Here is a 21857-nt window from a genome sequence, read left to right as displayed (position 1 = left end):
TAAAACAAAATGCATGCTCTTCAACCGATCGGTTCTGACTTAGAATATGTGGATACCTAGGTGTCTGGTTAGACTGTAAACTCTCCTTCCAAAATTAAATCTAGGATCGGCATCCTATTTCGGCTCGGGAGAGACGAAGGTTGAAAGTCATGCGTCCTCCGATACACAACCCAACCAAGCCGCACTGCTTCTTAACACAGCACGCATCCAACCCGGAAGCCAGCCGCACCAATGCGCCGGAGGAAACACAATTGGCCTAGCGTCACCCGGGTTAGGGAGGGCTTGGTCTCATCGCGCACCAGCAACTCCTCCTAAGCCCTCCCTAACCTGGGCGACGCTAGGCCAATTGTGCGTCGCCCCATGGACCTCCCGGTGCACGGTGTTTCCTCCGGCGCATTGGTGCGGCTGGCTTCCGGGTTGGATGCTCCCGGTCGCGGCCGGTTACGACAGAGCCTGGGCACGAACCCAGGGACTCTGATGGCACAGCTGCAGTACAGCGCCCTTAACCACTGCGCCACCCGGGAGGCCCCTTTAAGAGGTTTTAAGAGTCCCTCAGTAGAGTCAGAGAGAGAGGGAAGGGAGAAAGGTATTTATGGGGGGGGGTCATAAACCTTACCCACAGGCCAACGTCATGACACTACCCACCACTGCGACCTGTATGCTCTCATTGGCTGGAACTCACTTCATATTTGTCATATTTCATATTTGTCATATTTCATACTGGCTCCGGGTCATCTATAAGTCTCTGCTTGGTAAAGCCCCGCCTTATCTAAGCTCACTGGTCACCATAGCAGCACCCGTCCGTAGCACACGCTCCAGCAGGTATATTTCACTGGTCACCCCCAAAGCCAAATCCTCCTCTGGCCGCCTTTCCTTCCAGTTCTCTGCTGCCAATGACTGGAACGAATTGCAAATATCACTGAAGCTGGAGACTCATATCTCCCTCACTAACGTTAAGCACCAGCTGTCCGATCAGCTCAAAGATCACTGCACCTGTACATAGCCCATCTATAAATAGCCCATCCAACTACCTCAGCCCGGTGGGATTCGAAATGGTAGGGCAGGATGGATATAGGTTTACATATATATATATATATATACAGTTGAAGTCGGAAGTTTACATACACGTTAGCCAAATAACGTTTAAACTCAGTTTTTCACAATTCCTGACATTTAACTCTAGTAAAACTTCCCAGTGTTAGGTCAGTTAGGATCACCACTTTATTTTTAGAATGTGAAATGTCAGAATAATAGTAGAGAGAATGATTTATTTCAGCTTTTATTTCTTTCATCACATTCCCAGTGGGTCAGAAGTTTACATACACTCAATTAGTATTTGACAGCATTGCCTTTAAATTGTTTAACTTGGGTCAAAACTTTCAGGTAGCCTTCCACAAGCTTCCTACAATAAGTTGGGTGAATTTTGGCCCATTCCTCCTGGCAGAGCTGGTGTAACTCAGTCAGGTTTATAGGCATCCTTGGTCGCACACACTTTTTCAGTTCTGACCGACACATTTTCTATATGATTGAGGTCAGTGCTTTGTGATGGCCACTCCAATACCTTGACTTTGTTGTCCTTAAGCCATTTTGCTACAACTTTGGAAGTATGCTTGGGGTCATTGTCCATTTGGAAGAGCCATGCAACCAAGCTTTAACTTTAACTGATGTCTTGAGATGTTGCTTCAATATATCCACATAATTTTCCCTCCTCATGATGTCATCTATTATGTGACGTGCACTATTCCCTCCTGCAGCAAAGCACCCCCACAACATGATGCTGCCATCCCCGTGCTTCACGGTTGGGATGGTGTTCTTCGGCTTGCAAGCCTCTCCCTTTTTCCTCCAAACATACCGATGGTCATTATGGTCAAACAGTTCTATTTTTGTTTCATCAGACCAGAGGACATTTCTCCAAAAAGTACAATCTTTTCGCGCCCAGGCTCTGTCGTAACCGGCCGCGACCGAGAGGTCCGCGGGGCGACGCTCAATTGGCCTAGCGTCCTACAGTCAAAAGTTGACACACCTACTCATTCAAGGTTCACCTTTATTTGTACTACTTTCTACATTGAAAAATAATAGTGAAGACACATTTTACATGTTCCTATCCAATTGTGTTTTTTTGTTTGTTTCTTTGCGTTGTTTGTAATGTATTTTTTAAACTTATTTTGTACATAATGTTGCTGCTACCATCTCTTATGACCAAAAATAACTTCTGGACATCAGAACTGTGATTACTGACCACGAACTGGCAGAATACTTTTCCTTTAACGAGCCTGACGTGAATGACATACTGTTTTCCCGGGAACAGGCCCAGATCCATAATTTGCATGACGAGAAGGCAGAGAAAAATAAAATCGATGACCTACGCATAATAATACAAGAATTAAAGCAGGAAGCAACAGTGACTCGGTCTATAAAAAAGTGGTCAGATGAAGCAGATGCAAAGCTACAGGACTGTTTTGTTATCACAGACTGGAACATGTTCCGGGATTCCTCCGATGGCATTGAGGAGTACACCATATCAGTCATTGGCTTCATCAATAAGTGCATTGATGACGTCGTCCTCACAGTGACAGTACGTACATACCCCAACCAGAAGCCATAGATTACAGGCAACATCCGCACTGAGCTAAAGGCTAGAGCTGCCGCTTTCAAGGAGCGGGACTAACCCTGAAGCTGATAACAATCCCAATATGCCCTCCGACAACCATCAAACAGGCAAAGCGTCATACTATTATACTATTGGTCCTAGGTCCTGGCAGTTCAGAGCAGACTCAGGACAACTGATTCCATGTCGCCTGTCTGTCTCTCTCCAGGAGGAGTGGCTGTAGTTGTGTGTCTGTGGTGGAGCGGCAGACACAATCTGCTGCAGTACTTACTGTGTAAAGCTCCCAAAGACAAACCAGGTAGGTTGGGGGTCATTTAGTCACATGTACTATGCGATAACAGTAGGATCTGTGATGTTAAAAAAGATCCTGAGTTTGTATTCAAGTGTCTGATCTAGGATCAGTTTTATCATTGAGATTATTACAAATATAATTACATGGACAGGGGGAACTGATCCTAGACTCTGAAAGGCTTTATGAATACAGGCCCTTCTACTGTATGTCAGTATATTACCAGAATGTTCTGGGTGTAGTATATGTTCATGACCAGCAGGAGGCCAGCAGTGTTGCATAATAAATGTTTATTAAAAAAAAATGTTTTTACCTTTATTTAACTAGACAAGTCAGTTAATAAGAACACATTCTTATTTACAATGACGGCCTACCAGGGAACAGTGGGTTTATTGCCTTGTTCAGGGGCAGAACAACAGATTTTTACCTTGTCAGCTCGGGGATTCAATCCAGCAACCTTTCAGTTACTGGCCCAACGATCTAACCACTAAGCTACCTGCCGTCCCTCCACTCTAACCGCTAAGCTACCTGCCGCCCCTCCACTCTAACCACTAAGCTACCTGCCGCCCCTCCACTCTAACCGCTAAGCTACCTGCCGCCCCTCCACTCTAACCGCTAAGCTACCTGCCGCCCCTCCACTCTAACCACTAAGCTACCTGCCGCCCCTCCACTCTAACCACTAAGCTACCTGCTGGTTACTGGCCCAACGATCTAACCGCTAAGCTACCTGCCGCCCCAAAAGTAGCTTCTCATCATGTTGTCTCTTTGTTCCAGACCCGGAGCCCAAGCCTGATGCGTTATGGCCTAATGCCCAGGAGATCCTGTGTTCTGCTGTTAGCAGCTGTACTAGACACATAACTCTGGGACTGGTTACTGGACTGGTCACTGTCTGGGACAGACACTTAGGTGAGTTCACTGTGCACACAGTTACCTAAATGTTACACTAAATATCTGTGTGTCCCTTTCTGAAAAGACTGCGCATGCACGATAATGTTGAGATTGATGAAGTGTCCAGTTCTAAATCAGACCTGTGGTAAACCTGTGTACGCGTGAACGAGCATTAAAACTCTGCTTGGAAAACAATAACACCCTCATTTGCTGTGTGCTTTGGAAGTATTGGAATTAGGCCAAGAAATATCAATTCATGGTGAACTTGATCACGTCTTTGGAGGGGTTGGCATGTTTCCTTTTGCACTGACATTTCTTTTGCACTGACATTTGCTGTAGCCTATCTGTCTGTTTCTGAAAGACTAAAATAATTGCACATTGTTGTGGACCTGTAAAAATAGTTTGAATTCAAGAATGTTTTGTCTCGGCCTTCGGCCTGTACATCACGGTGGCGAGGCATATGAACTAACAGGTTATAGAGCAAACAACGAAATTATCACAACACAGGTTGGAATATGGCTTTTATTTCTGTCTTGGCTTCCCCAGTGATTTTACCCAGGCATCGCTACTGGTTCCACCTGATGGCGAAACTGGAGTTGCATCGCATCTGCTTCATGCACAAATTCATGTTGTTTCCATGACCAGAGAAAGGGTAGTGGTGCATGGGTAAAATCACTGGGGAAGCCATATCACAACCTATGTTTTGTGATGAATTTTGTTTGCTCTGTAATCTGTTTGTTCATATGCCACCGTGGTATGTAGGCCTAAGGCGGAGACAATAAGAAGACATAGTGGCTGAATAAAAAGAGAGCTACCTCTGTCCGGTGGAGTCCACAAAGCATATTGCATGTAACAAACAGTTACATGACCTACAGCACGGTCAAGCAAGTTAATGTTACCGCAAGAGACAAAGAAAACAGGAGCTGCCTCCAGCACCTACTGGTAGAGAAACGCCAACGCCAATCCTCCTCTCTTTCATGTTGACGAAACGGTCTATGACTCTGTCATACAGTACACGCTTTTATTTTGTTGTCCAAGGCTACCTGGCTAAAATGCTTGCTCGCTAGCCTAACTTCCTTTCATGGGCAAGTTAGCTAGTTTAATGAAAAGCATGAACTGGTGCACACCCAGAGAAAATGATTTAGTGTAGAGGTGCTGATTAACGGAGAATAACCTGGAAGCTATGAAAACAAAGACAGTTGCACACTCCATATATATATATACAGTGGGGAGAACAAGTATTTGATACACTGCTGATTTTGCAGGTTTATAGGTGATGAATGGAGAACAGGAGGGCTTCTTAAAGAAAAACTAACAGGTCTGTGAGAGCCGGAATTCTTACTGGTTAGTAGGTGATCAAATACTTATGTAATGCAAAAAAATGCAAATTAATTACTTAAAAATCAGACAATGTGATTTTCTGGATTTTTGTTTTAGATTCCGTTTCTCACAGTTGAAGTGTACCTCTGATAAAAATTACAGACCTCTACATGCTTTGTAAGTAGGAAAACCTGCAAAATCGGCAGTGTATCAAATATTTGTTCTCTCCACTGTATATATAAAACCTCCCAGTAACTTTTTGGGTAAAAAACAACCAACGTAGGGCCTCCCGAGTGACGCAGTACACGCTAACACGGTTGCCAGGTGCACAGTGTTTCCTCCGACACATTGGTGCGGCTGGCTTCCGGGTTAAGTTGGCATTGTGTCAAGACGCAGTGCGGCCTGGTTTGGTTGTGTTTCGGAGGATGCACGGCTCTCGACCTTTGCCTCTCCTGAGCCGTACGGGAGTTGCAGCGATGAGACACGACTGTAACTTCCAATTGGGTACCATGAAAAAGGGGTTAAAATAAAATAGATGGGGCCTCCCGGGTGGCCTAGGGGACTGCATCACAGCGCTAGCTGTGCCACCAGAGACTCTGGGTTCAGCCCAGGCTCTGTCGCAGCCGGCCGCGACCGGGAGGTCCGTGGGGACTGCATCGCAGCGCTAGCTGTGCCACCAGAGACTCTGGGTTCGCGCCCAGGCTCTGTCGCAGCCGGCCGCGACCGGGAGGTCCGTGGGGACTGCATCGCAGCGCTAGCTGTGCCACTAGAGACTCTGGGTTCAGCCAAGGCTCTGTCGCAGCCGGCCGCGACCGGGAGGTCCGTGGGGACTGCATCGCAGCGCTAGCTGTGCCACCAGAGACTCTGGGTTCAGCCCAGGCTCTGTCGCAGCCGGCCGCGACCGGGAGGTCCGTGGGGACTGTGTCGCAGCGCTAGCTTGCCACCAGAGACTCTGGGTTCGCGCCCAGGCTCTGTCATAGCCGGCCGCGACCGGGAGGTCCGTGGGGACTGCATCGCAGCGCTAGCTGTGCCACCAGAGACTCTGGGTTCAGCCCAGGCTCTGTCACAGCCGGCCGCGACCGGGAGGTCTAGGGGACTGCATCGCAGCGCTAGTTGTGCCACCAGAGACTCTGGATTCAGCCAAGGCTCTGTCGCAGCCGGCCACGACCGGGAGGTCCGTGGGGACTGCATTGCTGTGCTAGCTGTGCCACCAGAGACTCCGGGTTTGCGCCCAGGCTCTGTCCCAGCCGGCCGCGACCGGGAGGTCCGTGGGGACTGCATCGCAGCGCTAGCTGTGCCACCAGAGAATCTGGGTTCAGCCCAGGCTCTGCCGCAGCCGGCCGCGACCGGGATGTCCGTGGGGACTGCATCGCAGCGCTAGCTGTGCCACTAGAGACTCTGGGTTCAGCCAAGGCTCTGTCGCAGCCGGCCGCGACCGGGAGGTCCGTGGGGACTACATCGCAGCGCTAGCTGTGCCACTAGAGACTCTGGGTTCAGCCAAGGCTCTGTCGCAGCCGGCCGCGACCGGGAGGTCCGTGGGGACTGCATTGCAGCGCTAGCTGTGCCACCAGAGACTCTGGGCTCAGCCCAGGCTCTGTCGCAGCCGGCCGCGACCGGGAGGCTCAGACTGAAATGTCATACTTTTTGACCAGACCGCAACAGATATTTGGCCTACACATAAAGAGACAGAAGGGCGCTGTTTCGCTCGCTTGGATGCTTTCTCCGGTGAGATACATTCAGCCTCATGCGAATTGAAGGAGAATTATGAAACAGAGAGAGAAAAAAGATTATTGTTTTTTTTTCTTGGTAAATTTTTGGGGAAGCTTGGCTTCCCTTGGCTTCCATGAATACACACCACTGGTTGTTAATAATAGTACAAATGCAGGGTTATCGATACACTTTGCTATTCATTCGTTGCAGCTGCAGCAAGAGTGGAAGTAGAGAAGCACATTTTATGTTTTGTAATAAAGTTGAATAAAAACAGTGTTGACAGTGGTGAATAAAAACAGTGTTGACAGTAGTGAATAAAAACAGTGTTGACAGTGGTGAATAAAAACAGTGTTGACAGTGGTGAATAAAAACAGTGTTGACAGTGGTGAATAAAAACAGTGTTGACAGTAGTGAATAAAAACAGTGTTGACAGTAGTGAATAAAAACAGTGTTGACAGTAGTGAATTAAAACAGTGTTGACAGTAGTGAATAAAAACAGTGTTGACAGTAGTGAATAAAAACAGTGTTGACAGTAGTGAATTAAAACAGTGTTGACAGTAGTGAATTAAAACAGTGTTGACAGTAGTGAATTAAAACAGTGTTGACAGTGGTGAATATAAATAGTGTTGACAGTAGTGAATAAAAACAGTGTTGACAGTAGTGAATTAAAACAGTGTTGACAGTAGTGAATAAAAACAGTGTTGACAGTAGTGAATAAAAACAGTGTTGACAGTAGTGAATTAAAACAGTGTTGACAGTAGTGAATAAAAACAGTGTTGACAGTAGTGAATAAAAACAGTGTTGACAGTAGTGAATTAAAACAGTGTTGACAGTAGTGAATAAAAACAGTGTTGACAGTAGTGAATTAAAACAGTGTTGACAGTGGTGAATAAAAACAGTGTTGACAGTAGTGAATTAAAACAGTGTTGACAGTAGTGAATAAAAACAGTGTTGACAGTAGTGAATAAAAACAGTGTTGACAGTAGTGAATAAAAACAGTGTTGACAGTAGTGAATAAAAACAGTGTTGACAGTAGTGAATTAAAACAGTGTTGACAGTAGTGAATTAAAACAGTGTTGACAGTAGTGAATTAAAACAGTGTTGACAGTAGTGAATAAAAACAGTGTTGACAGTGAGGAATTAAAACAGTGTTGACAGTAGTGAATTAAAACAGTGTTGACAGTGGTGAATAAAAACAGTGTTGACAGTAGTGAATTAAAACAGTGTTGACAGTAGTGAATTAAAACAGTGTTGACAGTGGTGAATAAAAACAGTGTTGACAGTAGTGAATTAAAACAGTGTTGACAGTAGTGAATTAAAACAGTGTTGACAGTGGTGAATAAAAACTTAAACATGAATTCACTCATAAAAACAGGGATCGTGGAAGCTGTAGGCTGGTATCAGACTTTGCTGTGGCCGGGATCGTGGAAGCTGTAGGCTAGTATCAAACCTTGCTGTGGCAGGGATCGTGGAAGCTGTAGGCTGGTATCAGACTTTGCTGTGGCCGGGATCGTGGAAGCTGTAGGCTAGTATCAAACCTTGCTGTGGCAGGGATCGTGGAAGCTGTAGGCTAGTATCAAACCTTGCTGTGGCCGGGATCGTGGAAGCTGTAGGCTGGTATCAGACTTTGCTGTGGCCGGAATCGTGGAAGCTTTAGGCTAGTATCAAACCTTGCTGTGGCAGGGATCGTGGAAGCTGTAGGCTGGTATCAAACCTTGCTGTGGCCGGAATCGTGGAAGCTGTAGGCTGGTATCAAACCTTGCTGTGGCCGGGATCGTGGAAGCTGTAGGCTGGTTTCAAACCTTGCTGTGGCCGGGATCGTGGAAGCTGTAGGCTGGTATCAGACTTTGCTGTGGCCGGAATCGTGGAAGCTGTAGGCTGGTATCAGACTTTGCTGTGGCCGGAATCGTGGAAGCTTTAGGCTAGTATCAAACCTTGCTGTGGCCGGGATCGTGGAAGCTGTAGGCTGGTATCAGACTTTGCTGTGGCCGGAATCGTGGAAGCTTTAGGCTAGTATCAAACCTTGCTGTGGCCGGAATCGTGGAAGCTGTAGGCACGGTGATTTGAGCTATCCGATTGGCCAGCGGCACTCAATTTATCTACAGACCTTCCGGGTAGGCGGAGTTTGTCTTTTCAGACAAATTAAAGGGTTAAAATGGGAACACTGTCTACCCAGAGCGCAGGGCTTCTGAATCAAGTGCACCTACCGCCAACATGGCTTCTGAATCAAGTGCACCTACCGCCAACATGGCTTCTGAATCAAGTGCACCTACCGTCAACAGGGCTTCTGAATCAAGTGCACCTACCGCCAACATGGCTTCTGAATCAAGTGCACCTACCGCCAACAGGGCTTCTGAATCAAGTGCACCTACCGCCAACATGGCTTCTGAATCAAGTGCACCTACCGTCAACAGGGCTTCTGAATCAAGTGCACCTACCGTCAACATGGCTTCTGAATCAAGTGCACCTACCGCCAACATGGCTTCTGAATCAAGTGCACCTACCGTCAACAGGGCTTCTGAATCAAGTGCACCTACCGCCAACATGGCTTCTGAATCAAGTGCACCTACCGTCAACAGGGCTTCTGAATCAAGTGCACCTACCGTCAACAGGGCTTCTGAATCAAGTGCACCTACCGTCAACAGGGCTTCTGAATCAAGTGCACCTACCGTCAACAGGGCTTCTGAATCAAGTGCACCTACCTTCAACAGGGCTTCTGAATCAGGTGTACCTACCGCCAACATGGCTTCTGAATCAAGTGCACCTACCGTCAACAGGGCTTCTGAATCAAGTGCACCTACCGTCAACAGGGCTTCTGAATCAAGTGCACCTACCGTCAACAGGGCTTCTGAATCAAGTGCACCTACCGTCAACAGGGCTTCTGAATCAAGTGCACCTACCGTCAACAGGGCTTCTGAATCAAGTGCACCTACCGACAATATGGCTTCTGAATCAAGTGCACCTACCGCCAACAGGGCTTCTGAATCAAGTGCACCTACCGTCAACAGGGCTTCTGAATCAAGTGCACCTACCGTCAACATGGCTTCTGAATCAAGTGCACCTACCGTCAACATGGCTTCTGAATCAAGTGCACCTACCGTCAACATGGCTTCTGAATCAGGTGCACCTACCGTCAACAGGGCTTCTGAATCAAGTGCACCTACCGTCAACATGGCTTCTGAATCAAGTGCACCTACCGCCAACATGGCTTCTGAATCAGGTGCACCTACCGTCAACAGGGCTTCTGAATCAAGTGCACCTACCGTCAACATGGCTTCTGAATCAAGTGCACCTACCGCCAACATGGCTTCTGAATCAAGTGCACCTACCGTCAACATGGCTTCTGAATCAAGTGCACCTACCGCCAACATGGCTTCTGAATCAAGTGCACCTACCGTCAACAGGGCTTCTGAATCAAGTGCACCTACCGCCAACATGGCTTCTGAATCAAGTGCACCTACCGTCAACATGGCTTCTGAATCAAGTGCACCTACCGCCAACATGGCTTCTGAATCAAGTGCACCTACCGTCAACATGGCTTCTGAATCAAGTGCACCTACCGCCAACATGGCTTCTGAATCAAGTGCACCTATACGAATAAAAACAAAAGGAGTGCAAGTCTTTATCGTTGGCTTTTGTACCGAAATGTTTGGTGGTCGACTAGGAATGCCTTGAAGATCGGCCAGTCGATTGACCGGTTGGTGACCATTGGTCTAAAGTTTGCGTGAGGATAAGCACATTCTCATATTTTATTTTTTATTTAACCGTTATTTAATATCAAGTTCAGTTTTTATGAATGCCAACTTCTGCCTGAACCAGTGCATGTTTTGGGATATATTTTGATGAATACGCAACGTTAATAAATGAGGCCCCTGGTAAAAAGCACACAACCATAATATTTCAAAGTAAATGTTTTCTTATTTCTTTGTTTTGTTTACCTCAGTTATAAGTTTCCATTTCATATGTACAGACCCTGGAGCCTGTTTCTTATCTGTGTAAGGACCTAGCTGCGCTGTATGGATTTATTTCCTAATTGGATTTAGTGAAAATGACTATGTGCAGTAAGTCTCTCATCTCTCTCCTCCATTATGTAGGTCTTCCTCTGTCTGTTGTCTCAGTGGAAGCAGACAGTGTGTTCAGCAGCATAATATTTGTGGATTACTGGCCTAGTACGGCTACTGAGGATGCCCTACTCAGCCAGGGTCCGAACCACAGCAGCACACTGGTCCATCTACTGGTCACCTGTAAGAGTGGAGCATGTCATCTAGTCGACGCAGGAAGAGGACTGGACTCTCATAATGTCACACAACTATCAGAAAGGTTTACAGTATTCTGTTCTACACAAGGTTAACTTGAATAACCCATACCAAGTTACATTACATAAGCATTGATAGAAACGTGATGCACTGCTCTATAACTTCCTGTCTACTATCTTTCAGACCATCAGATCCAGGCTGTTTCCCCTCCCTCTATAACTTCCTGTCTCTCCTGTCAGACCATCAGATCCAGGCTGTTTCCCCTCCCTCTATAACTTCCTGTCTCCTATCTGTCAGACCATCAGATCCAGGCTGTTTCCCCTCCCTCTATAACTTTCTGTCTCTCCTGTCAGACCATCAGATCCAGGCTGTTTCCCCTCCCTCTATAACTTCCTGTCTCTCCTGTCAGACCATCAGATCCAGGCTGTTTCCCCTCCCTCTATAACTTCCTGTCTAATATGTTTCAGACCATCAGATCCAGGCTGTTTCCCCTCCCTCTATAACTTCCTGTCTCCTATCTGTCAGACCATCAGATCCAGGCTGTTTCCCCTCCCTCTATAACTTCCTGTCTCCTATCTGTCAGACCATCAGATCCAGGCTGTTTCCCCTCCCTCTATAACTTCCTGTCTCCTATCTGTCAGACCATCAGATCCAGGCTGTTTCCCCTCCCTCTATAACTTCCTGTCTCCTATCTGTCAGACCATCAGATCCAGACTGTTTCCCCTCCCTCTATAACTTCCTGTCTCTCCTGTCAGACCATCAGATCCAGGCTGTTTCCCCTCCCTCTATAACTTCCTGTCTCCTATCTGTCAGACCATCAGATCCAGGCTGTTTCCCCTCCCTCTATAACTTTCTGTCTCTCCTGTCAGACCATCAGATCCAGGCTGTTTCCCCTCCCTCTATAACTTCCTGTCTCTCCTGTCAGACCATCAGATCCAGGCTGTTTCCCCTCCCTCTATAACTTCCTGTCTAATATGTTTCAGACCATCAGATCCAGGCTGTTTCCCCTCCCTCTATAACTTCCTGTCTCCTATCTGTCAGACCATCAGATCCAGGCTGTTTCCCCTCCCTCTATAACTTCCTGTCTCCTATCTGTCAGACCATCAGATCCAGGCTGTTTCCCCTCCCTCTATAACTTCCTGTCTCCTATCTGTCAGACCATCAGATCCAGGCTGTTTCCCCTCCCTCTATAACTTCCTGTCTCCTATCTGTCAGACCATCAGATCCAGGCTGTTTCCCCTCCCTCTATAACTTCCTGTCTCCTATCTGTCAGACCATCAGATCCATGCTGTTTCCCCTCCCTCTATAACTTCCTGTCTCCTATCTGTCAGACATCAGATCCAGGCTGTTTCCCCTCCCTCTATAACTTCCTGTCTCTCCTGTCAGACCATCAGATCCAGGCTGTTTCCCCTCCCTCTATAACTTCCTGTCTCCTATCTGTCAGACCATCAGATCCAGGCTGTTTCCCCGTGGTGACTGCTGCTGTTCCGTTCCTCCAGCGCCTGGTAAACCATCTTTATTATGTTGACTCTCTCTGGCCACCGGGTCCATCTCTCAGTCTCATTAGATGTTGTGATGCTGGACTAGTGTGTTTCTCTGTTTCACTGTCGTCTGTCCATGACAGACCATCACTACTCCTATCTTCTCTTATCTTATCGTACGACTCCTATCTTAGGAGAATTCAACCTTACAGTGACATGCTTACTTACAAGCCCTTAACCAACAATGCAGTTTTAAGAAAAATACAAGAAAAAAGTATGAAATAAAAGTAACAAATAATTAAAGAGCAGCAGTACAATAACAAAAGTGAGGCTATAAACAGGGTGGGGTGGGGGGGGGGGGGGGTACAGAGTCAATGTGGAGTCTATATACAGGGGGTACCGGTACAGAGTCAATGTGGAGGCTATATACAGGTGGTACCGGTACAGAGTCAATGTGGAGGCTATAAACAGGGTGGTGGGGGGGGGGGGGGGGGGGGGGGTACAGAGTCAATGTGGAGTCTATATACAGGGTGGTGGGGGGGGGGGGGGTACAGAGTCAATGTGGAGGCTATATACAGGGTGGGGGGGGGGGGGGGGTACAGAGTCAATGTGGAGTCTATATACAGGGTGGGGGGGGGTACAGAGTCAATGTGGAGGCTATATACAGGGTGGGGGGGGGGGGGGGTACAGAGTCAATGTGGAGTCTATATACAGGGTGAGGGGGGCAGTACAGAGTCAATGTGGAGTCTATATACAGGGGGGGGGGGTACAGAGTCAATGTGGAGTCTATATACAGGGTGGGGGGGGCAGTACAGAGTCAATGTGGAGGCTATAAACAGGGGGGGGGGGGGCAGTACAGAGTCAATGTGGAGTCTATATACAGGGTGAGGGGGGCAGTACAGAGTCAATGTGGAGTCTATATACAGGGGGGGGGGGGTACAGAGTCAATGTGGAGTCTATATACAGGGTGAGGGGGGCAGTACAGAGTCAATGTGGAGTCTATATACAGGGTGAGGGGGGCAGTACAGAGTCAATGTGGAGGCTGTATACAGGGTGGTGGGGGGGGGGGGTACAGAGTCAATGTGGAGGCTATATACAGGGTGGGGGGGGGGGTACAGAGTCAATGTGGAGGCTATATACAGGGTGGGGGGGGGTACAGAGTCAATGTGGAGTCTATATACAGGGTGGGGGGGGTACAGAGTCAATGTGGAGGCTATATACAGGGTGGGGGGGGGGGGGGGTACAGAGTCAATGTGGAGTCTATATACAGGGTGAGGGGGGCAGTACAGAGTCAATGTGGAGTCTATATACAGGGGGGGGGGGGGTACAGAGTCAATGTGGAGTCTATATACAGGGTGGGGGGGGCAGTACAGAGTCAATGTGGAGGCTATAAACAGGGGGGGGGGGGGGGGGGGCAGTACAGAGTCAATGTGGAGTCTATATACAGGGTGAGGGGGGCAGTACAGAGTCAATGTGGAGTCTATATACAGGGGGGGGGGGGGGGTACAGAGTCAATGTGGAGTCTATATACAGGGTGAGGGGGGCAGTACAGAGTCAATGTGGAGTCTATATACAGGGTGAGGGGGGCAGTACAGAGTCAATGTGGAGGCTATATACAGGGTGGGGGGGGGGGCAGTACAGAGTCAATGTGGAGTCTATATACAGGGTGAGGGGGGCAGTACAGAGTCAATGTGGAGGCTATATACAGGGGGTACCGGTACAGAGTCAATGTGGAGGCTATATACAGGAGGTACCGGTACAGAGTCAATGTGGAGGCTATATACTGGGGGTACCGGTACAGAGTCAATGTGGAGGCTATATACAGGGTGAGGGGGGCAGTACAGAGTCAATGTGGAGGCTATATACAGGGTGGGGGGGCAGTACAGAGTCAATGTGGAGGCTATATACAGGGGGTACCGGTACAGAGTCAGTGTGGAGGCTATATACAGGGGGTACCGGTACAGAGTCAGTGTGGAGGCTATATACAGGGGGTACCAGTACAGAGTCAATGTGGAGGCTATATACAGGGGTACCAGTACAGAGTCAATGTGGAGGCTATATACAGGAGGTACCGGTACAGAGTCAATGTGGAGGCTATATACTGGGGGTACCGGTACAGAGTCAATGTGGAGGCTATATACAGGGGGTACCGGTACAGAGTCAATGTGGAGGCTATATACAGGGGGTACCGGTACAGAGTCAATGTGGAGGCTATATACTGGGGGTACCGGTACAGAGTCAATGTGGAGACTATATACAGGGGGTACCGGTACAGAGTCAATGTGGAGGCTATATACAGGAGGTACCGGTACAGAGTCAATGTGGAGGCTATATACTGGGGGTACCGGTACAGAGTCAATGTGGAGGCTATATACAGGGTGAGGGGGGCAGTACAGAGTCAATGTGGAGGCTATATACAGGGTGGGGGGGCAGTACAGAGTCAATGTGGAGGCTATATACAGGGGGTACCGGTACAGAGTCAGTGTGGAGGCTATATACAGGGGGTACCGGTACAGAGTCAGTGTGGAGGCTATATACAGGGGGTACCAGTACAGAGTCAATGTGGAGGCTATATACAGGGGGTACCAGTACAGAGTCAATGTGGAGGCTATATACAGGAGGTACCGGTACAGAGTCAATGTGGAGGCTATATACTGGGGGTACCGGTACAGAGTCAATGTGGAGGCTATATACAGGGGGTACCGGTACAGAGTCAATGTGGAGGCTATATACAGGGTGTTACGGTACAGAGTCAATGTGGAGGCTATATACAGGGGTTACCGGTACAGAGTCAATGTGGAGGCTATATACAGGGGGTACCGGTACAGAGTCATTGTGGATGCTATATACAGGGGGTACCGTTACGGAGTCAATGTGGAGGCTATATACAGGGGGTACTGGTACAGAGTCAATGTGGAGGCTATGTACAGGGGGTACTGGTACAGAGTCAATGTGGAGGCTATATACAGGGGGTACCGGTACAGAGTCAGTGTGGAGGCTATATACAGGGGGTACCGGTACAGAGTCAGTGTGGAGGCTATATACAGGGGGTACCGGTACAGAGTCAATGTGGAGACTATATACAGGGGGTACCAGTACAGAGTCAATGTGGAGGCTATATACAGGGGGTACCAGTACAGAGTCAATGTGGAGGCTATATACAGGAGGTACCGGTACAGAGTCAATGTGGAGGCTATATACTGGGGGTACCGGTACAGAGTCAATGTGGAGGCTATATACAGGGGGTACCGGTACAGAGTCAATGTGGAGGCTATATACAGGGGGTACCGGTACAGAGTCAATGTGGAGGCTATATACAGGGTGTTACGGTACAGAGTCAATGTGGAGGCTATATACAGGGGTTACCGGTACAGAGTCAATGTGGAGGCTATATACAGGGGGTACCGGTACAGAGTCAATGTGGAGGCTATATACAGGGGGTACTGGTACAGAGTCAATGTGGAGGCTATATACAGGGGGTACCAGTACAGAGTCAATGTGGAGACTACAGTGGGGAGAACAAGTATTTGATACACTGCCGATTTTGCAGGTTTTCCTACTTACAAAGCATGTAGAGGTCTGTAATTTTCATCAGAGGTACATTTCATCTGTCAGAGACGGAATCTAAAACAAAAATCCAGAAAATCACATTGTATGATTTTTAAGTAATTAATTTGCATTTCAACAGCAGAATGATTTATGATAATTTTGTTATCCAGAGTTTGAAGTGGGCTTAATGGGTACGTGTCCTAATAGGTCAACTTATTCTGCATCTCCTGATATGGAACTGGAACTCCCTGTTAGTGGTCCACAATGTGGATACAAAACATCTGAGGTTTGGATCATTATGGAGTGACACTTAAATACATTCTCTAACTCTCCTATTTTATCTGACATGATCTGACTCTGCTGTTGTTTCTGATGGTCCCTGGGAAACAGGCTCTGATCATGTTTCTGATGGTCCCTGGTTAACAGGCTCTGATCATGTTTCTGATGGTCCCTGGTTAACAGGCTCTGATCATGTTTCTGATGGTCCCTGGTTAACAGGCTCTGATCATGTTTCCTGATGGTCCCTGGTTAACAGGCTCTGATCATGTTTCCTGATGGTCCCTGGTTAACAGGCTCTGATCATGTTTCCTGATGGTCCCTGGTTAACAGGCTCTGATCATGTTTCCTGATGGTCCCGGGTTAACAGGCTCTGATCATGTTTCTGATGGTCCCTGGTTAACAGGCTCTGATCATGTTTCTGATGGTCCCTGGTTAACAGGCTCTGATCATGTTTCTGATGGTCCCTGGTTAACAGGCTCTGATCATGTTTCTGATGGTCCCTGGTTAACAGGCTCTGATCATGTTTCTGATGGTCCCTGGTTAACAGGCTCTGATCATGTTACCTGATGGTCCCTGGTTAACAGGCTCTGATCATGTTTCCTGATGGTCCCTGGTTAACAGGCTCTGATCATGTTTCTGATGGTCCCTGGTTAACAGGCTCTGATCATGTTTCTGATGGTCCCTGGTTAACAGGCTCTGATCATGTTTCCTGATGGTCCCTGGTTAACAGGCTCTGATCATGTTTCTGATGGTCCCTGGTTAACAGGCTCTGATCATGTTTCTGATGGTCCCTGGTTAACAGGCTCTGATCATGTTTCTGATGGTCCCTGGTTAACAGGCTCTGATCATGTTTCCTGATGGTCCCTGGTTAACAGGCTCTGATCATGTTTCCTGATGGTCCCTGGTTAACAGGCTCTGATCATGTTTCCTGATGGTCCCTGGTTAACAGGCTCTGATCATGTTTCTGATGGTCCCTGGTTAACAGGCTCTGATCATGTTTCTGATGGTCCCTGGTTAACAGGCTCTGATCATGTTTCCTGATGGTCCCTGGTTAACAGGCTCTGATCATGCAGAGGAATGGGAAGATCCTCCTCCAAGACATGGTAGACAGGAGAGTAGTGTGCTGCTTCTCCCTCCCAGACACTCATCTCCTGGCCAATCCCTGGAATCCTGTGTTTCTACTGGACCCCACGCAGCAGTCTCTGCTCATACCAGGTACTGGAACGTCTTGCAAGACAAAAAAGATAAACATTTTATTTCATACTCTGCTTAGATTTATATGACATGGACCAATTATACTAAACCAACGTTTGTGTTTGCTTGGTTCTGAAGCCTCTGTTCATAAGAGGTACTGGAACATTGGGCAATAGTGTATCTTGAAAGGCATATTTTATACATATTTTAATCTAGATTATTTCTGGATTTAGTTTAGTGCTGAGTTGATGATGACAATGTTTAAGACAACAGGATTCTAATATCCCAGAACTCTTTGCAACAATATGATCAGTTATGTTAGTAATGTTGCTGGTAGATAGTAATGTTGCTAGTAGATAGTAATGTTGCTAGTAGATAGTAATGTTGCTGGCAGTTAGTAATGTTGCTGGTAGTTAGTAATGTTGCTGGTAGTTAGTAATGTTGCTGGTAGATAGTAATGTTGCTGGTAGTGTAAGGGCGTTCGTCTGTAGGAGGAGGAGAAGCGGACCAAAGCGCAGCGTGGTGGTTATTCATATTTTAATAAATGACTACACATGAACAAACTAACGAAAACAAGAAATGTGAGAACGCAAAACAGTCCTATCCTGTGACGACAAACACAGTGACAGGAACAATCACCCACAAACACACAGTGAAACCCAGGCTACCTAAGTATGATTCTCAATCAGAGACAACTAATGACACCTGCCTCTGATTGAGAACCATACTAGGCCGAAAACATAGAAATGCCCCAAAACATAGAAAAACAAACATAGACTGCCCACCCAACTCACGCCCTGACCATACTAAATAAATACAAAACAACAGAAATAGAGGTCAGAACGTGACAGTACCCCCCCCCAAAGGTGCGGACTCCGGCCGCAAAACCTTGACCTATAGGGGAGGGTCTGGGTGGGCGTCTGTCCGCGGTGGCGGCTCTGGCGCGGGACGCGGACCCCACTTCACCATTGTCTTAGTCCGCCTTATTGTCCGCCTCCCTGGCTTACTCACCATGGCCACCCCTCTCAATGACCCCACTGGACAGAGGGGCTGCTCGGGACAGAGGGGCAGCTCGGGACAGAGGTGAAGCAGCTGCTCGGGACAGAGGGACAACTGCTCGGGACAGAGGGGCAGCTGCTCGGGACAGAGGGGCGATAGCAGCTCGGGACAGAGGGGCGATAGCAGCTCGGGACAGAGGGGCGATAGCAGCTCGGGACAGAGGGGCGGCAGCTGCTCGGGACAGAGGGGCAGCTGCTCGGGACAGAGGGACAGCTGCTCGGGACAGAGGGGCGGCAGCAGCTTGGGACAGAGGGGCAGCTGCTCGGGCGGCCCCTGGCTGACTGACGGCACTGGCGGCCCCTGGCTTACTGGCGGCCCCTGGCTGACTGGCGGCACTGGCGGCCCCTGGCTTACTGGCGGCCCCTGGCTTACTGGCGGCACTGGCGGCCCCTGGCTGACTGGCGGCACTGGCGGCCCCTGGCTGACTGGCGGCACTGGCGGCCCCTGGCTGACTGGCGGCACTGGCGGCCCCTGGCTGACTGGCGGCACTGGCGGCCCCTGGCTGACTGGCGGCACTGGCGGCCCCTGGCTGACGGGCGGCACTGGCGGCCCCTGGCTGACGGGCGGCACTGGCGGCCCCTGGCTGACGGGCGGCACTGGCGGCCCCTGGCTGACGGGCGGCACTGGCGGCTCCTGGCAGACGGGCGGCACTGGCGGCTCCTGGCAGACGGGCGGCGTTGGCGGCTCCTGGCAGACGGGCGGCGTTGGCGGCGCTGGGCAGACGGACGGCGCTGGTGCCGCTGGGCAGACGGGAAGCTCAGCTGGCGCTGGGCAGACGGGAAGCTCAGCTGGCGCTGGGCAGACGGGAAGCTCCGGCAACGCTGGAGAAGAGGAAGGCCCTGGTAGCGCCGGAGAGGCGGGAGACTCCGGCAGCGGCGCCGGACAGGCGGGAGGCTCCGGCAGCGGCGCCGGACAGGCGGGAGGCTCCGGCAGCGGCGCCGGACAGGCGGGAGGCTCCGGCAGCGGCGCCGGACAGGCGGGAGGCTCCGGCAGCGGCGCCGGACAGGCGGGAGGCTCCGGCAGAGGCGCCGGACAGGCGGGAGGCTCCGGCAGAGGCGCCGGACAGGCGGGAGGCTCCGGCAGAGGCGCCGGACAGGCGGGAGGCTCCGGCAGAGGCGCCGGACAGGCGGGAGGCTCCGGCAGAGGCGCCGGACAGGCGGGAGGCTCCGGCAGCGGCGCCGGACAGGCGGGAGGCTCCGGCAGAGGCGCCGGACAGGCGGGAGGCTCCGGCAGAGGCGCCGGACAGGCGGGAGGCTCCGGCAGCGGCGCCGGACAGGCGGGAGGCTCCGGCAGAGGCGCCGGACAGGTGGGAGGCTCCGGCAGCGCTGGAGAGGAGGAAGCCCCTGTAAGGATGGGCCGGAGAGACAGCCTGGTACGGGGGGCTGCCACCGGAGGGCTGGTGCGTGGAGGTGGTGACGGATAGACCGGGCCGTGAAGGCGTACTGGAGATCTTGAGAGCAGGGCTGGCACCAACCGCCCTGGCTGGATCTTCACCCTAGCCCGGCAGATGTGGGGAGCTGGGATGTAGCGCACCGGGCTAAGCACGCGTACTGGGGACACCGTGCGCACAACTGCATAACACGGTGCCTGACCAGCACCACGCCCGCCACAGTTAGCACTGCTAGGAGCACTGTAGTGCTGAGATGGCACAGGACGTGCAAGGCTAGGGAGATGCACAGGAGGCCTGGTGCGTGAGGCTGGCACAGTCTTCACCAGACCCCTCGCACGCACCTCAGGATGAGTATGGAGAGCTGACCCCGGTGCCATTAAATCCCTGACACGCTCCGTCGGGCGAATGTCGTGCCTCATGCACCAAACCAGCAAGTCCCTCATATCACTCCCCTCCAATTTCCCCATTAACTCCTTCACAGTCTCTGCTTCGCTCACCTCCAACACCAGCTCTGGTTCTGAGCTCCTCCTTGGCTCCTCACGATAAACGGGGGGAGTTGGCTCAGGTCTGACTCCTGACTCTGCCACACTCCCCCTGTGCCCCCCCCCCAAGAAATTTTTGGGGGTGACTCTCGGGCTTCCATCCGCTCTGCCGTGCTAGTTCCTCATAATGCCGCCTCTCTGCTTTTGCTGCCTCCAGCTCGGCCTTGGGGCGGCAATATTCTCCTGGCTCTGCCCAGGGTCCTTTCCCGTCTAGAATCTCCTCCCAAGTCCATCTCTCCAAGTAGTGCAGCCTCTCCCACTGCTGATTTTGCTGCTGCTGCTGTTGCTCCTGCTGCACCAGTCGCTTCTCCTGCTGCTGCTGTTGCTGCTGCCTCTGTTTACCACGCCGCTTGGTCCTTGGTAGGTGGGTGATTCTGTAAGGGCGTTCGTCTGTAGGAGGAGGAGAAGCGGACCAAAGCGCAGCGTGGTGGTTATTCATATTTTAATAAATCACTACACATGAACAAACTAACGAAAACAAGAAATGTGAGAACGCAAAACAGTCCTATCCTGTGACGACAAACACAGTGACAGGAACAATCACCCACAAACACACAGTGAAACCCAGGCTACCTAAGTATGATTCTCAATCAGAGACAACTAATGACACCTGCCTCTGATTGAGAACCATACTAGGCCGAAAACATAGAAATGCCCCAAAACATAGAAAAACAAACATAGACTGCCCACCCAACTCACGCCCTGACCATACTAAATAAATACAAAACAACAGAAATAGAGGTCAGAACGTGACAGGTAGTTAGTAATGTTGCTGGTTGTTAGTAATGTTGCTGGTAGATAGTAATGTTGCTTGTAGATAGTAATGTTGCTGGTAGATAGTAATGTTGCTGGTAGATAGTAATGTTGCTTGTAGATAGTAATGTTGCTTGTAGATAGTAATGTTGCTGGTAGTTAGTAGTGGCTCTGTAGTTAGTAATGTTGCTGGTAGTTAGTAGTGGCTCTGTAGTTAGTAATGTTGCTGCTAGTTAGTAATGTTGCTGGTAGTTAGTAGTGGCTCTGTAGATAGTAATGTTGCTGGTAGTTAGCAATGTTGGTGGTAGTTAGTATTGTTGCTGGTAGATAGTAATGTTGCTGGTAGTTAGTAATGTTGCTGGTAGATAGTAACGGCTCTGGTAGATAGTAACTACTCTGGTAGTTAGTAATGTTGCTGGTAGAGAGTAATGTTGCTGGTAGTTAGTATTGTTGCTGGTAGATAGTAACGGCTCTGGTAGATAGTAACTGCTCTGGTAGTTAGTAATATTGCTGGTAGAGAGTAATGTTGCTGGTAGATA

At 49.7% G+C, this 21857-nt stretch overlaps 1 protein-coding gene across 1 annotated transcript in view; it reads left to right on the top strand.

The window, feature by feature from the left end:
* Nucleotides 1-21857, top strand: part of LOC110525059 (WD repeat-containing protein 93) — a 70509-nt gene that overhangs the window by 23865 nt on the left and 24787 nt on the right. Inside the window, exons 9-13 of the mRNA XM_036981711.1 lie at nt 2817-2906; nt 3672-3803; nt 10910-11135; nt 12516-12576; nt 17439-17595. Coding sequence (XP_036837606.1) covers nt 2817-2906; nt 3672-3803; nt 10910-11135; nt 12516-12576; nt 17439-17595 — 666 coding nt within the window. The remainder of the gene's footprint in view (nt 1-2816; nt 2907-3671; nt 3804-10909; nt 11136-12515; nt 12577-17438; nt 17596-21857) is intronic.

Source organism: Oncorhynchus mykiss, chromosome 6 (assembly GCF_013265735.2).
Source record: "Oncorhynchus mykiss isolate Arlee chromosome 6, USDA_OmykA_1.1, whole genome shotgun sequence".
NCBI classification, from domain to species: Eukaryota; Metazoa; Chordata; class Actinopteri; order Salmoniformes; family Salmonidae; genus Oncorhynchus; species Oncorhynchus mykiss.
The sequence above is the reverse complement of the archived record's forward strand: the minus strand, read 5'-3'. Positions and strand labels throughout refer to the sequence as shown.